The sequence below is a fragment of the Erinaceus europaeus genome, chromosome 18 (assembly GCF_950295315.1).
Source record: "Erinaceus europaeus chromosome 18, mEriEur2.1, whole genome shotgun sequence".
NCBI lineage: Eukaryota > Metazoa > Chordata > Mammalia > Eulipotyphla > Erinaceidae > Erinaceus > Erinaceus europaeus.
In genome coordinates, this window is record NC_080179.1 from 31,953,431 (window position 1) to 31,968,447 (window position 15,017).

At 39.4% G+C, this 15,017-nt stretch overlaps 1 protein-coding gene and 1 long non-coding RNA gene across 8 annotated transcripts in view; one reads left to right on the forward strand and one right to left on the reverse strand.

The window, feature by feature from the left end:
• LOC132534259 (uncharacterized) overlaps positions 1 to 13,947 on the reverse strand; it is a 53,592-nt gene extending 39,645 nt beyond the window's left edge. Inside the window, exon 1 of one of the 2 annotated variants that reach the window (XR_009545960.1) lies at positions 13,808 to 13,944. This is a non-coding gene — a long non-coding RNA (uncharacterized LOC132534259). Of the gene's footprint in view, positions 1 to 13,807 lie in introns of both variants that reach the window. The other variant, XR_009545959.1, reaches the window with a different exon arrangement.
• Positions 13,577 to 15,017, forward strand: part of RBMS1 (RNA binding motif single stranded interacting protein 1) — a 277,109-nt gene continuing 275,668 nt past the window's right edge. For 2 of the 6 annotated variants that reach the window (XM_060177877.1, XM_060177879.1), the window contains exon 1: positions 13,577 to 14,278. In XM_060177877.1, the coding sequence (XP_060033860.1) occupies positions 14,204 to 14,278 (75 nt within the window). In that variant the 5' untranslated portion in view covers positions 13,577 to 14,203. The remainder of the gene's footprint in view (positions 14,279 to 15,017) is intronic. The other 4 variants (XM_016188449.2, XM_007523777.3, XM_016188450.2 and 1 more) reach the window with 4 other exon arrangements.

Below are 15,017 nucleotides of genomic sequence, written 5' to 3' on the forward strand. Positions count from 1 at the left end.
CGACTCCCTGAAGTACCATTTTTCAACATAAAAAAGACCATTTATAGCAAACCCATAGTTAACATAGTTGTCAATGGAGAAAAGCTAAAATTTTCCCCTTAAAATCAGGAAGCAGATAAGGATGTCCACTATCTTCACTGTTATTCAACATAGTTCTTGCGATCCTCACCAATGCAATCAGACAAGAAAGAGATATCAAAGGCATACTGATTGAAAAAGAAGTCAAACTATCACTCTTCTCTGATGACATAATATACCTAGATAACCTCAAGGACTCCACCAAAAAAAAAAAAAGAATTAACAAATTCAGTGAATTAGCAAGACACAAAATCAATACACATAAATCTGTGACATTTCTGTATACAAACAAGGAATCAGAGAAAAAGGAGAAAGAAAAGATTCAATCCCATTTACAAATGAACTTAAAAACATAAATACCTTGGGGTGAATCTCACAAAGGAGATGAAGGACCTTTAAGTTCAAAACTATAGGACATTGCTAAAAGAAATATAGAAGGACCCACAGAAGTGGAAGAATATTCCTTGTTCCTAGATTGAAATAATAATATTATTAAAATGGCCATTCTCCCAAAAGCAGTCTACAGTTTCAATGAAATCTCTATCAAAATTCAAATGGTATTTTTCAAACAAATTGAGCAGCTTGTCTAAAAATTTGTGAGGAACCACAACAGGGTATGGATTGCAAAAGTACTTCTGAGAAAAAAAGAATAAAATATGGAGATAATGCTCTACAACTTCAGTTTTTTATTATCATTATTATTTAAAACTAGATTTTATTTTATAGGATAGAGTAATTTAAAGAAAAGAGGGAAAGAGATACAAAAAGACCTACAGGTGGTGCAGTGGATAAAGCACTGACACTCCAGCATGAAGTCCTGAGTTCAATCCCTGGCAGCACATATACCAGAGTTATGCCTGGTTCTTTTTCCCTTTCTATCTTTCTCATGAATAAATAAAATACTTTAAAAATAGGATAGGTGGCCTGGCAGTGGCATACCTGGTTAAGTGCATACATTACAGTGTGCAAGGATTTAGATTCAAGCCCTTGTCCCCACCTATAGGGGGAGAACTTCATGAGTGGTAAAGCAGGGCTGCAGGTGTCACTCTGTACTTTTCCTTATCTCTCTCCCCCCACCCATCTCAATTTCTCTCTGACTCTATCCAATACTAAATAAATGAAATAAAATAAAAAGAGTATTTTAAAAAAAATTCTCCCCCTTCTCCATTTCTGTCTCTAATAAATAAATAAAGATAATACATTAAAAAAGGAGAGAGAACAAGGACAACTACCAGATGGTTTCACTCATATGTGGAGTCTAGAGCTCTGAGTCACATGAACTTGCTAAACAAACAAGCAAACATCCAGAAGCAAGCAAACTGTTTCTAAGACTTGTAAGAACTATGGTAGTTATCTTTGGGAGATGGAAAGGAGATACAGAACTTTGCTGGTGGGTGTAGATAGAACTATACATTGTAATCTTACAATCTTGTAACATTCTATTAGTAACAAAAAACTTTAAAAAAATTTTAAAAGTACTTGGTGAACAACAAAAATGAAAAGACCACCTACCAGACCCTGTGGGATGTGGCAAAAGCTGTCCTAAAAGGGAAGCATATAACAATAAAAGCCTACATCAAGGAATCGTAAATAACTCAAGTAAGTTATCTAATATCTCAACTGAACTAACTAGAAGAAGAGCATCAAAGAGACCCAAAAGTCAATAGGAGGAAAGAAATAATAAAAATTAAAGCATAAATTAATGGAATAGAAAACCTTTGAATTTGAAAGTATTAATGAAACCAAAAGCTAGTTCTTCAAAAGAATAACTAAAATAGATAAACCACTGTCTAGACTCACTGAAAGAAAAAGAGAAAAAGTGATGATAAAAACAGTAAGTAATGAGAGGGACGATGTGGCAACCAAAGATGAGGAGCTACAAAGAATCATACATGAATATTATGAACATCTCTATGCAAATGAATTGAAATATTTATGTGAAATGGATACATTCCTATATTCATACCAGCTGCTAAGCTTGACATTAAGAGGAAGTAGAAAGTTTGAATGGGCCAATCACTAGTACAAAAATTAAATCACTAATAAAAATTCACATGATTGTTTCAATTGATGTGGAAAAGGCATCTGAGAAGATCCAACATCCACTAGTGGTAAAGACCCTACAGAAACTGGTACTAGAAGGTTAATTCCTCAACATAATAAAAGTCATGTATGACAAACTCACAGCTAACTTCATCTCAACAGGAAAAATTTGAAAGTTTTCTCCTAAAATTAGGAACCAGACAAGAATCTCCACTATCAACACTATTTTTCAACATAGTCCTAGAGATCTTCACCACCACAATCAGAAAGGAAAGGGATAGAAAATATATACATATTAAGAGAGAAGAAATCAAACTATCATGATTTGCTGATATATAGAACCCTAAAGATGCCAGGAAAAAAAAAAAAACTACTGAAAGTAATAAATTCAGCAAAGTAGTAGGATACAAAATCAAGACATAAATATGTGGCTGTTCTGTATACAAACAGTCATTGGAGAGAAAAATAAAGAATCAATTCCATTTGCAACTGAACAAAAAAGATATATCTTGGGATGAATCTCACAGGAATAACTACTGAACATTGTTAAAATAAATAGAGAATGACACACAGAAATGCAAGAGCATTCCTTGTTCCTCGATCAACTAAACATTATTAAAATGGTTATTCTACCAAAAGCAATCTATAGTTTCAGTGCAATACCTATAGAGATCCCCAATGACACTTTCCAAGGAAATTGAACAATTTGCCTGGAAATTTGTATAGTCAAAGAAAAAACAAGTTCCAAACTAACTTGATTATAATAATTATCTAATTTTTAATTAATTAATTTTCCCTTTTGTTGCCCTTTTTTAATTGTTGTTATAGTTATTATTGTTATTGTTATTGATGTTGTTGTTAGATAAGACAGAGAGAAATGAAGAGAGGAGGAGAAGGCAGAGAGGGGAGAGAAAGATACTTGCAGATCTGCTTTACCGCTTGTGAAGCAACTCCCATGCAGGTGGAGAGCCAGGGGCTCTAACCCGGATCCTTACGCTGGTCCTTGCGCTTTGCTCCACCTGTGCTTAACCCACTGCGCTGTCACCCATCTCCCTAATTTTATTTTAACTCTCAGACTTCAAAAGACCTTGCCCATTCTCTTTAAAACCTGTGTTTCTCCCGGTCTCAAAACATTTGGGACTTTGCTTGTATTTCTTGATGCCTCTCTTCTCCATTCCCTACCCTGCTATATGGCCTCTGATGACTTCAACTAAATCAGTGCATCAGTGCCACCATGCCACTGTCTTTTTGCTGAGGATTGTATCTAGTGGTGGGAATCCTGAGATATCAACCTTCCAACTCCAATAATCTGGTGAAACCTTTCCTAACATATGGGACTACCCAGTTTCATTTCAAATAGTGTGCTCTCTAACAAAATTGCAGATCCTAGATATAGGCCAGGGGTTAGGGGGCTAGGTACAAGTGTACACATATCCATAAATGAGGTGCAACCATATAACTCAAAGTAAAAGTGCCCAATAGTCCTCTATGATTAGACTTAAGCCTAATAAACCCAGCAATCTAAAAGAATGGCCTAAAGAAGACAACATCAATTTTTCAATCAAATATTTATTACTGAGGTCTAGACACCCTTCTCTCCTACTCCATACTATACTTCCCTCAAACACTTTATTTACTCAACTAACTACACCAAAGAAAGTAAGATATATTTCCTAATCTCTTCTAACAGCATCAGCTTTATTGTCATCCTTTGCTAATCCTTAGAAGGAATAGTGTATACATTTGGCCAAGATTTGGCCCATGACTTTACTAGTTTTTGTCAGGCCTGAGCCTGACATCTAATATGCAGGTGGACCCAAGTTATTGTCTGGGGAAATAGAGGAAGACCTAAAATGACACCATAAGTACCTAATCAAATAGTTTCTACTTAGACTTCAATACCTTCCTCACCTACTTCCTACTTTACTTCCCTCAATCACTCCAAAGCTAACCTTGTCAAAGTAAGGACTATAAAAGCTGAATAAGGGCAAGAGACTGGTATACATTAATGATGACTCCTTAGTAACTACCAGAGCACTCCATCATCTGGGGTCCTAGTCAGGGAGTCCTGGGGATTCCCACACAAACACGATGGGCCTAGACCTTTAACAGATCCCTCTCTCCACAGTCACTGGTCATCTCCATCAGGAACAACATAGTGGACCCATCTGTGGGCCCCTATAGGACCTTACCCTCAATGTGGATCAACAATGGTAGGGACTGTTCCATTCTCTGAAAGGAGGTTGGACAATATCCTCTACCATTCAAGGAAGATGGGTCCTGAAATTAGAGTAGCTTGGAATGTTCCTGGCTGTGACCACAGAAAGTGAGCTCAGACCTAAAAAAAGTTACAGTCTGTTGTGCTGAATACAGACTCCATCATGTTTTTAAGATGTATGAGAGAGAGAGAGAGAGAGAGAGAGAGAGAGAGAATAAATCAGAGTACCATATCATTACTCTGGTATATGAGATGTTGAAGATAGAACTCAAAACTTTATGCTTGCTACTCTAGTTTTCTAGACACCGAAGAGCATCCTGGACTGAATATATATATATAACATAAGTTCCTTTTGAGTTTTCTGACAACTCAGTTCATTATACTAGTTTTGTTGCTGGTGATGGTGGTGCCAGTAGTGAAAGAGGTAGTGAGAGTGAAGGGAGGATCAGAAGAAAGGGAGGAGAACAAAGATGAAGTGAATGCAATGAGGAGAGAATGAAGGTGGAAAAAAATCTCAGTAAAAACCCAACCTAAAGGAGGGCAGTGCTGGATGATGGTGATGGTGATGGTGGTGGTGGTGATGCAGCTCAGGAGGTGGCACAGTGGATGAAGCAGGAGACTCTCTAGCATGGGGTCACTGCTGCTATCACTCTAACACAGGTATCACATTCATTAGAGTGATGCTCTGTTTTTTTTTTTTTTTCTTTTTCTCTCATAAATAAATGAATAAGTAAATGAATGAATAAGTAAATAGACCCAGGATTTTAATTTTTTTTGCTAATTTATCATACAGAATTACCTTAAACTAGTTATTGAATATATGTGAATCCAGGTTGTTGTTTTTATTACTATTATTATTATTATTATTTTTTAGTTAGAAACAGAATGTAAAAAGGCAAGGATGGCGAAAGAGACCAAAGCTTCCTTCAGTGCACTAGAAGCCAGGCTCAAGTCTGGGTTGTATGCAGCATATTAACCAAGTGAGCTATTTCACCAGCCCTATACTTAATAGTTTTATAGCACTTACTCTGTGCCAGACATTATTCTACATGACTTTCACCTATTAACTCATCTAACAATCTCATTTTGTACTTGCTGAGTTAGGGAGTAGAACAGTCAGCATTTTAACCATGGTAATCTGACTCCAGTTTGTGCCCTTAATAACCACCTAACTAGGATTTCATGGCAAATCAAATATGATCTTTATAAAGTTAAAGGCATTTGTGAAATCAAAATAGTGTCAAAATAATTATGGTAATGATAAAGTCCAGATAAAATTATAGGCTAATTTTAGAACAAAGACAAATTATTGTTGCAAATTTGACTATAATTTACAAGTGCTAGAGATGCTGTTTTCTTTACTGTTTTTTTTTCCTTTTGTCTGTCATTCTAATCCACAGCAACATCAAGCAGATAGGGTTGCCAGTGCCTTTCATCTTCACATAGCTAGTAATTTAAAAGCACAGAACCTAGTCCATGGCAGATAAGAATTAATAGAATTTATATTCTTATACTTTTATATTCTATGCAGTCTTAAAATGCATGTTATATTTTTCATTTCAATATTACATTGAAGGGTATATGTACATTCATGTATACTCATAAATAATAATCAACACTTTTATAATGTTTACTCTGTGCTAGATATTATTTTTATTTATAAGAAATAAATGTTTCATAGTAAACAAATATATGTATACATACGTAGACATCCCTATATAGTATGTGAATCATCTGCTAGTTAAATGTCCAGTGTTAGATTACTGTTCTACCTAACCTTTAAATACTTTTTAAAAATCTATAACATAAAATAATTTAATCAATAAATTGTTATTTTTAAAGCTGGTATTATTAATTAGTTAAAAGTAAATTGGGAAGGTGAAACTCTTTTATATTTCTTATGACAGTAGTTTAGAAGCTCATTTATTTCTTATCTATTACATTGCTTTATTGGGGGGCTTAATGGTTTATAGTAGAGTTGTTGATACATGATACAATTTCTCATCTCTTACTGATAGGAGCTGACTTATTGGTAAATAGACTGGAGACATCCTACAAATAAAAAGGAGCACTGAAGTGCTTAGAGCACAGGCATCATTTAATAACCTCTTCCGACTCTGAAATAAGATAATCACAGCTTCCCTGATACAGGAATTTTAACATACTGCTGCAGAGGTCAGACTATTTAAAAAAGTGAAATTATAGCTGAAAAAATCATCAGTAGACACATGTTAAATAAGATGGTCTTGTCATCACATATTTATTTACTTATTCATTTATTTAAAAATGGAACTATTGACAAGACCATAGGATAAGAGTACAGTTCCACACAATTCCCACCACCAGAACTCTGTATCCCATCCCTGCCCTTAAAAGCTTTCCTATTCTTTATTCCTCTGGGATTATGGACCTGCCAGGATCATTATGGGGTACAAAAGGTGGAAGGTCTGGCTTCTGTAAGTGCTTCCCCACTGAACATGGGCGTTGGCAGGGCGATCCATACTCCTAGCCAGACTCTGTCTCTTTCCCTAGTGGGAAAGGACTCTGGGGAGGTGGAAGTCCAGGACACATTGGTGGAGTTGTCTGCCCAGGGAAGTCAGGCTGGCATCATGGTAGCATACTCTCAGCCTGTCTTTCTTTCCCTAGTGGGGCAGGGGTCTGGGGAGGCAAGGTTCCAGGACACATTGGTGGGGTCATCTGCCCAGGGAAGTCAGGCTGGCATTATGGTAAAATCTGGAACCCAGTGGCTGAAAAAGAGTTAAGATGTAAAGCAGAACAAATTGTTGACTAATCATGAACCTAAAGGCAAGAATAGTGCAGATGAAGATTTGGGGTCTCCATTTTGAAAAAAGCTAGGAGGTCTTTTTTTAGATATACTTCAAGGGGCCCATGACTTTACTAGTTTTTGCCGGAGTCTGACAGCTAACATACAGTTGAACCCAAGGCATTGTTTGTGGAGATGGTGTCATAGCTGGAAAAAGGACTAGAAAGCATTTTAAAAAGTGTTCTACTTTTTAAAGTACATATTTTAAAGTATTCCACTGAATGGTGTTTATCAAATATATAATAAAAACCAGAAAAACAAAGTTATGAAGTAAGAATCTACTTTTAGAAAATACTGACTTGTACAAAATTCGGCTTTTAAACAAACAGCAGTTCTAGGACTTCTGGTTGATAAGAATGAAGTTAGACTGCAAAGGAGAGCTCCTCCACCCTACCCATTTAACAAATTTACTCCCTAAGTTTTCAAAGTTTAAATTATTCTGAACTTTGATGTCAACAAAGGCTATAATAACACTTGTCAGCAAGATGTTTACAAAGGCATTCCTTGGCTTAGCTACTGAGTACAAATACCGAAACCATGGTTCCTTAAGGGCAGGACCTATGTCTTGCCTTTAGACAAACAATTCCTTGCATACTGATGGTTCTTACTAGATATTACTAGAGAAGTAAATTAGTTACTAAAGTATTTCATTTGTTTGTCCCTTGATGGAGATGGCCATCTATCTGGATTAGGTCAGTTAGAGTATGGTGAGAGTAGAGGCAAAATCTTTATGGACTGCCACCATCCTTAATGGTCAGCTAAGTTATATGTTACCACACTTTCAGAGAGGAGCACCCAGCTGCACATTTGTTAAATTTAGAACATAATAATATACCATTAACAGTAGCAGTTCAATGTAACTGAGTTCTTCAATTGTAACCAATCTTAATTTTCATTAGTAAATTTAAGAACACAATTTTAACTGATGTATTTTTTCTCTTTCAATTCTTAAAAAGTAATTTCTAAATTTTATTATCTACTATTTAAAAAATTTGTGTGTTTCTTTTACTATAAAAATACACTGGAGTAAGAAAGGAATAAATGGAGGGGTTGTAACATAATCACATCATAAAATCACATGAATCATAAAACCACTGCATTTCTAAATCAGAAAGGACCTCTGAGCACTGAAAAATTACTTCCTACCATAAGTTCTGGAGGATGCCTAGTCTTTTTTTCCCCTCCAGGGTTATTGCTGGGGCTAGGTGCCTGCAGCATGAACCCAATGCTCCTGGAGGCCATTTCCTCCCCTTTTGTTGCCCTTGTTGTTTTATCGTTTTTGTGGTTATTATTATTGTTGTTATTAATGTAGTTGTTGTTGGATAGGACAGAGAGAAATGGAGAGAGGTGGGGAAGACAGAGAGGGGGAGAGGAAGATAGACACCCAACTGCTTTACCACTTGTGAAGCGACCCCCCTGGAGGTGAGGAGCCGGGGAACGGAACCGGGATCCTTATGCTGGTGTTTGCGCTTTGCACCATGTGCACTTAACCCGCTGCGCTATCCCCGGACCCCCAGGATGCCTAGTCTTAACACTTTTCCACATATCTTTTAATGGATTTGCATATTTATTGGATAATTAGTATTCAGAAAAAGTCTTAGGAGAGTGGTGGGCTGCCTTAAGGAACTATTATTTATTTATTTATTTATTTCCTCCATGGTTATTGCTGGGGCTCAACACCTGCACTAAGAATCCACTGCTCCTGAAGGCCATTTCCCCCCCCCCCCTTTTTGTTGCCTTTGTTGTTTATCCTTGTTGTTGTTGAATAGGACAGAGAGAAGTCGAGAGAGGAGGGGAAGACAGGAGGGGGAGAGAAAGATACACACTGCTTGTGAAGCGACGCCCCTGCAGGTGGGGAGTTGGGGGCTCCAACCAGCATCTGTAAGTTGGTTCTTGTGCTTTGCTGTGTGCGCTTAACCCGCTGAGCTACTGCCTGCCCCCCTCCCCTACCCCAACTCTTTTGTTTCTCAGGCTAGGGCTATGAATCAGTTTGCCAATGTCCATACTTAGTGGAGAAGCAGTTACAGAGGCTAGACCTTCCATCTTCTGCACCCCATAAAGAATTTTGGTCCATATTCCCAGAGGGATAAAGAATAGAGAAACTTACAGCTATTGTTAAGACTCTTTTTTAATTTATTTATTGTCATCAATGTTATTGCTGGGACTCTTGATGAATCCATTGCTCCTAGTGGCCTCCCCCCCTTTCTTTTGTTTGATAATACAGAAAGAAATTGGAAGAAGAGGGTAAGATAGGGAACTAGACATCTATAGCACTGCTTTCCACTCTCATTCCCACTGCAGGTGGGTACCAGGGACATGAACCTAGATCGTTGAACATGATAAAAACAACCTTCGTCTACCAGGTACACCACCTTCCAACCTCTTAAGGCTCTCTCATTATTTCATTGATCAACAAGTATAATAACTGCAACAGATTCAAACCAAATGCATACAAATATACAGAATGTCACTTAGAATGAGTTTGCTTTGGCGTTCCCTATGGCATGTATTCATTTTAAAAGTTGTTGCATAGTGGAAAACTCATCCTGATTTTCTAGATTTGTTTATTTTGAAGACTTTTAAAATAAATTAGAGGGCTTTCCAGTGGCACTTTTGCTTAGGTGCACATGTTACCATGTGCAAGCACCTAGGTTTAAAACCCCACTCCCCATCTGCAGTTCCGTGTGGGGGAGTCACAAGCAGTGAAGTAAGTGCTGCAGGTGTCTTTCTGTCTCCTTCCCTCTCTACCCCTCCTCTCTCAATTTATCTGTCTTATCAAATAAAGAAAAATATCCTACTTACTTATTTTGGATAGAGAGAAGTTGAGAGAGAAGCAGGAAAAAAACAGGGAGAAAGACACCTGCAGTACTGTTTCACCACTTGTGATGCTCACCTCCCCACCCCCACCCATCCCTGCAGGTGGAGATCAGGAGCTTGAACCCAGGTCCCTGTGCACTGTAATGTGTGCACTCAAGCACATGTGCCTCCTCCTGGGTGACCCCTTGCTTTTCCAGATTTCTTATGTGGAGATTGTTTCAATCTGAGTTAAATGAACTACAAAAGGCAAAATTTCAGATAATTGGAGAAAAGTGAAATAGAGCTGGGCATTAGTTGATCTTAACAAATTGCATATTTAAAATAGTTATGGGAGAAATATTGTGATGTTTAGGATTTGATTTAAAATACAGAAAAGTTAAAGTGTGTGTGTGTGCATGAAATAAAAAATGTTGATAAATGGTTCAGCTGGGGGAATCGGGTGGTAGTGCAGTGGGTTAAGTGCACATGACGCAAAGCACAAGGACCAACAAAAGAATCACAGTTCCAGCCTCTGCCTCCCCACTTGCAAGGGAGTCTCTTCACAGGTGGTGAAGCAGGTCTGCAGGTGTCTATCTTTCTCTCCCTCTCTCTGTCTTCCCCTTCTCTCTCCATTTCTCTCTGTCCTATCCTGCAACGACGACATCAATAACAACAGCAATAATAAATACAACAACAATAAAAAGACAACAAGGGCAACACAAGGGAATGTAAATAAATAAAAAAAAATTAAACAAATGTTGCAGCTGGGTGAGAAGGGACATCAGGTTTATTACTCTATTCTCTCTGCTTTTGTTTGTTTGAAAACAGTTATAATGACAACTAAAAGCTGACTTTTTTGTTTTTAAAATATTTTAGTATAAAACACAACAAACATACAAAAGGAAATATAAACCATCTTAAGAAAAATATTGAAACATATTTTATGTATACACACAACCCAATACAAGTTCCCTAGTCCTTCCCTGAGACGTCTTTTTTCTCTCACTTATTATACTGAATTTTGTGGTTTAATATTCTTATTTTCTTAATAATTTTGTTACCTATATATATTCTTACAAGCATATTCCTGTTTTGAGCTTCATACAAATCATGTTTCATGTTGACTTACTTCTACATCAGTATTGAAATAACCCATTCTGATCTTTTAAACTGAAGTTTATTAATTTTTACTGTTGTAAAATGTTTCATTGTATCCCTTTACCACAGCCTTTTGTCCATTCTAACTCACAGAAACTGATTTAGTTTCAGTATATTGCGTATATTTCTCCTACTTCACAGAGCTTTCTTTGATGCGTGTACCTATAAGTAGAATGTGTGTGTCACTGCATACATGCAAATAAAATTAGAAAATCCAACTTTTTTATAAAGTGGTCTACCAATGTGTACTTCCTCTAGTAAGGACAATCTCTCTTTTTAAGATTTCTCTCTCTTCCATATATCTCCCTATTCTTGGTATTTATCAGTGTTCTTGATATTGCTAGTCTGGTGAGTGTGAAATACCTCATTATTATTTTAATTTGTATTTCTTTTATTACTAATAAGTAAGATTATTTTTTTCATGCTATAAGAATGTTTGGCTTTTATGAAATACACACTTTTTTTCTCATTCTAATAAGTTGGTTTATCTTTTTCTTATTGATCCCAAGTTCTTTACATATTGTACATATTAATATTTTGCAGCTTCATGTATTATATATTATATATTTTCACTGTCTTTTTACAGAATTAATCGACTGATCAGTATTCTTAATTTTAATAGAGTTGATTGAATCAGTTTTGTACTCTTGATGAACTTATTAAAGAAATATTTCCCCTACCTCAAGGCTATAAAGCTTTATAGTTTTGCTTTTTACATCTAGGTCTTTAATTTATTTGAACTCTTCTTTCTCCCACTGTGAATTAGGGTTCTTTTTTCATTTTTTCCACATGTATAACCAAATGACCCACAGCCATTTATTGAAAAGCTTATTTTTTCACCACTCCTCTGCAGCATGCACTCAATGATAAAATCAAGATTCTACATAATTGTAGGTGCGCTTCTGAACATCTTAAAACAAGTTGACTTTTTATCGTCAGAAAAAAAGTAGAATTGTTTGAGTTTGGCAGTTTCCCATATCACCTCAACTCTAGAACTTCTGAATATGCTCTTCTTGTCTTGTTCTCTTCCTTCAGTAATTCCTCAAAACCATCATTCTCAGTTCTCCTCAGTTCTTAAAACACAAGGTATTACACACAAGTTCTCCTTCAAAAATTATAAAAGGCTCCACACTGAAGCAATATGAAGAATTATTTTAAACTTTACTTGCTAAACAGTCCAGTTTTCAGACTGGCATAACCTCATCACTGCCCTCCATGAAGCATAAACTCAGTAAATGTTAGCTAGCTTCCTTGGAGAATTTCACATGGGCTAACAGTTATAACTTAAAAAACAGCAACAACACATATTGCCTCCTGACATATATAATGTTCTTAGATACACTTACATATACTTTGTTTAGTTAAAATACATAATGTAGAAATTTATCTAAATCATATAAAAGTATATACATTATTTGTCTTATAGTAACTTAGTAAGGCTGTTTTGACTTTAATCATATGAAATATGATTTATATACTCTAATTCAGTTTGATTTACATTTCTACTGTTATAAAAACACTCTTGGAAAAACCAAGCGACAAAACAAAGTAGTCAGTCTATTTAATAACAAATGAATTTTTCATTAATTTTATTAGATGTGTAAGAACTCCAATTTGCAGATGATTTTTTACTTATCCTATTTGTCAATTTTGATATTCTCTCTTCTTTTAGTTAGAATATAAAATTCATCTACAGGGACCTTCAGGGACCAATTAACTCCATTAAATTATATCCAGTTATGTAGTGAATGGAACCATGCTGTCTGTGACTGTCTAGAGCTGTGACAATTAGGGGATGGAGAGGTGGAAAGAAGGAGAGAGGGAGAGAGGGAGAGATTGACTTTGTATGTCACTGTAGCACACTGCAACAATATGCCAGCGTGACTTTCAAAATGGCCTTAAAATATTCCAACTCAGGGAGTTCCCAAGCTCCTGAGTGGGAGTTGACAGACTGTCTGGCAGCATTAGAAAGCGGCAGAGAAAAGCTGATGTCTATATTGTAGCATCTAATAATAATGTTCTTTCTACTTCTTTGTGGCATCTTTTTCTCTTTCCTTCCTCCACCACGGGCCCCCCCAAACCCCCCTGCGCCCCTTTTAGAAGAATCTGTCTGTTGTGAGATGTGTGTGTTTGTGTGGTTAGCTTTGCCTGCCCTTGTTCAGAGGGCTTAGATTTCACTTCTCACATCTGGGAAAACCAAACCGAAGGACACTAACCCTTCCAAGGTCACCTAGGAAATTAATGCTGTGGCTTGGGGTGGGGTCGGGGTGGGGACAGAACCCAGGTGTCCCCACTCTACATCATTTTGCTTCCCTTGCAGGCGAGGAGGGAAAAAAAAATCACTGGGTGGGGGAAGTGAAGAATTAGTTAGATTTCCTCCTATTATCTACCCCCCTCCTTTTATACAGAAATATAACTCATGAACGCAAACGAGGTGTCATTCTGCACTTCTTAAGTTGGGTCCCACAAAGCACACAACCCACCCACACTCCAGACCTGGATACAAAGCGACCCCAGCCTCCCCAGGCTTCTTTCTGCCTCTCTGGGAGGTGAGGAGTGGTTAAAACTCAACCCTCACCTCCAGCCGGCCCGGGGCTCCGCGGTGCCCAAGTCCCGCCCCCTCCCGCCCTTCCCCCACGGCCTCCGCGAGCGAGCCAGCCCCTCTCCCCTTTCCCCTCGGGCGCACCCACCCCAGATGCCGCCTGGCACGGAGCTCGGCAGCCGCTGACGCCGCAGCACTTTCCACTCTTACTGATCACCTTCCAGCCCCGCGCAGCCTGCTCGACCCTGCGGAGCACAGCCAGAGAGCCAGTCCTTGGCAGCTCCGGAGTAGTCGTGCTCCGGGAGGCAACTCCTTGGGAGCGCCCTGTCCAGGGTGCCCTCAGCGCTCAGCAGTGTCTTTCTCTTTGCCTGAGAGGAGAAGGAGGTGGAGGAGGAGAAGGAGGAGGACTTCTGGTCCCGGCGGGGAGGTGGAGCAGCGGCTGCCGCAGCCGCAGCCGCCGCCGGAAAGGGAGAGGCAGGAGAGACCGCGACTTGGAAACCCCAAAGTGCCCGCGACCCTGCACGGCAGGCTCCCTTTCAGCTTCATGGGCAAAGTGTGGAAACAGCAGATGTACCCTCAGTACGCCACCTACTACTACCCCCAGTATCTTCAAGCGAAGGTAAAGGGGCGCCAGGAACGGGGTGCAGGAGGAGGGGACGCTGGGGGGCGCGCGGCTCGGTTCGGGAGGGGCGCGCTGGTCGTGCCCTGCGGCGGCGAGTTGATGGAGGGTTGCTAACTATAGCGCTGGCCTGGGCACGGCCAGGCGCGGGGCGGCGGCTGAGGCTAGCAGCGTGCGGGATCGGGTTACAGAAAGGCACTGGGGGCGGGGGTGGCGGGGAGAGACTAGACAGGAAAGAGCCGTCAGCCCCTTCCTGCCTGGGAGGCGGGGAGGGTCGCGGGCCGGGCGGCGCCCCTAGTCTGGCGTTGGCGGCTTGGCCGCGAATGCCTGGGGCCGCGGCAGAATCTGCGGGCAGCGCGGCTTTGCGACCCCTTCTCCTGGGCCTCGCCCATTAAGCTATAACTCTTGGCTTCCCTTGGAGTGGCGCGGAGCCTCCAGCCATCCCCCCTCCCATCCACCTACACCACTGGGGACGCCCATCAGCCTCCCGCGCGCGCGCGAGGACTGGGACTGGGGGTGGGGGTGGGGGTGGACGGGACATTCGCTACCCCGCCTCTGGCCTTGCGCGCCCGCCCCTCGCCTTGATCTTTGTGCGGTATGGCACTTCACCTGGTTACTGATTTCTACTTTTACGCTGGTGTTTTGGGTAGAAAAGTGGCCAAAGTTCACTCTGCGTTCATTGACTTCTTTTTTTTTAAATTTTTATCTGTCGCTTTTCCAAAGGAGGGACAATGGGCAG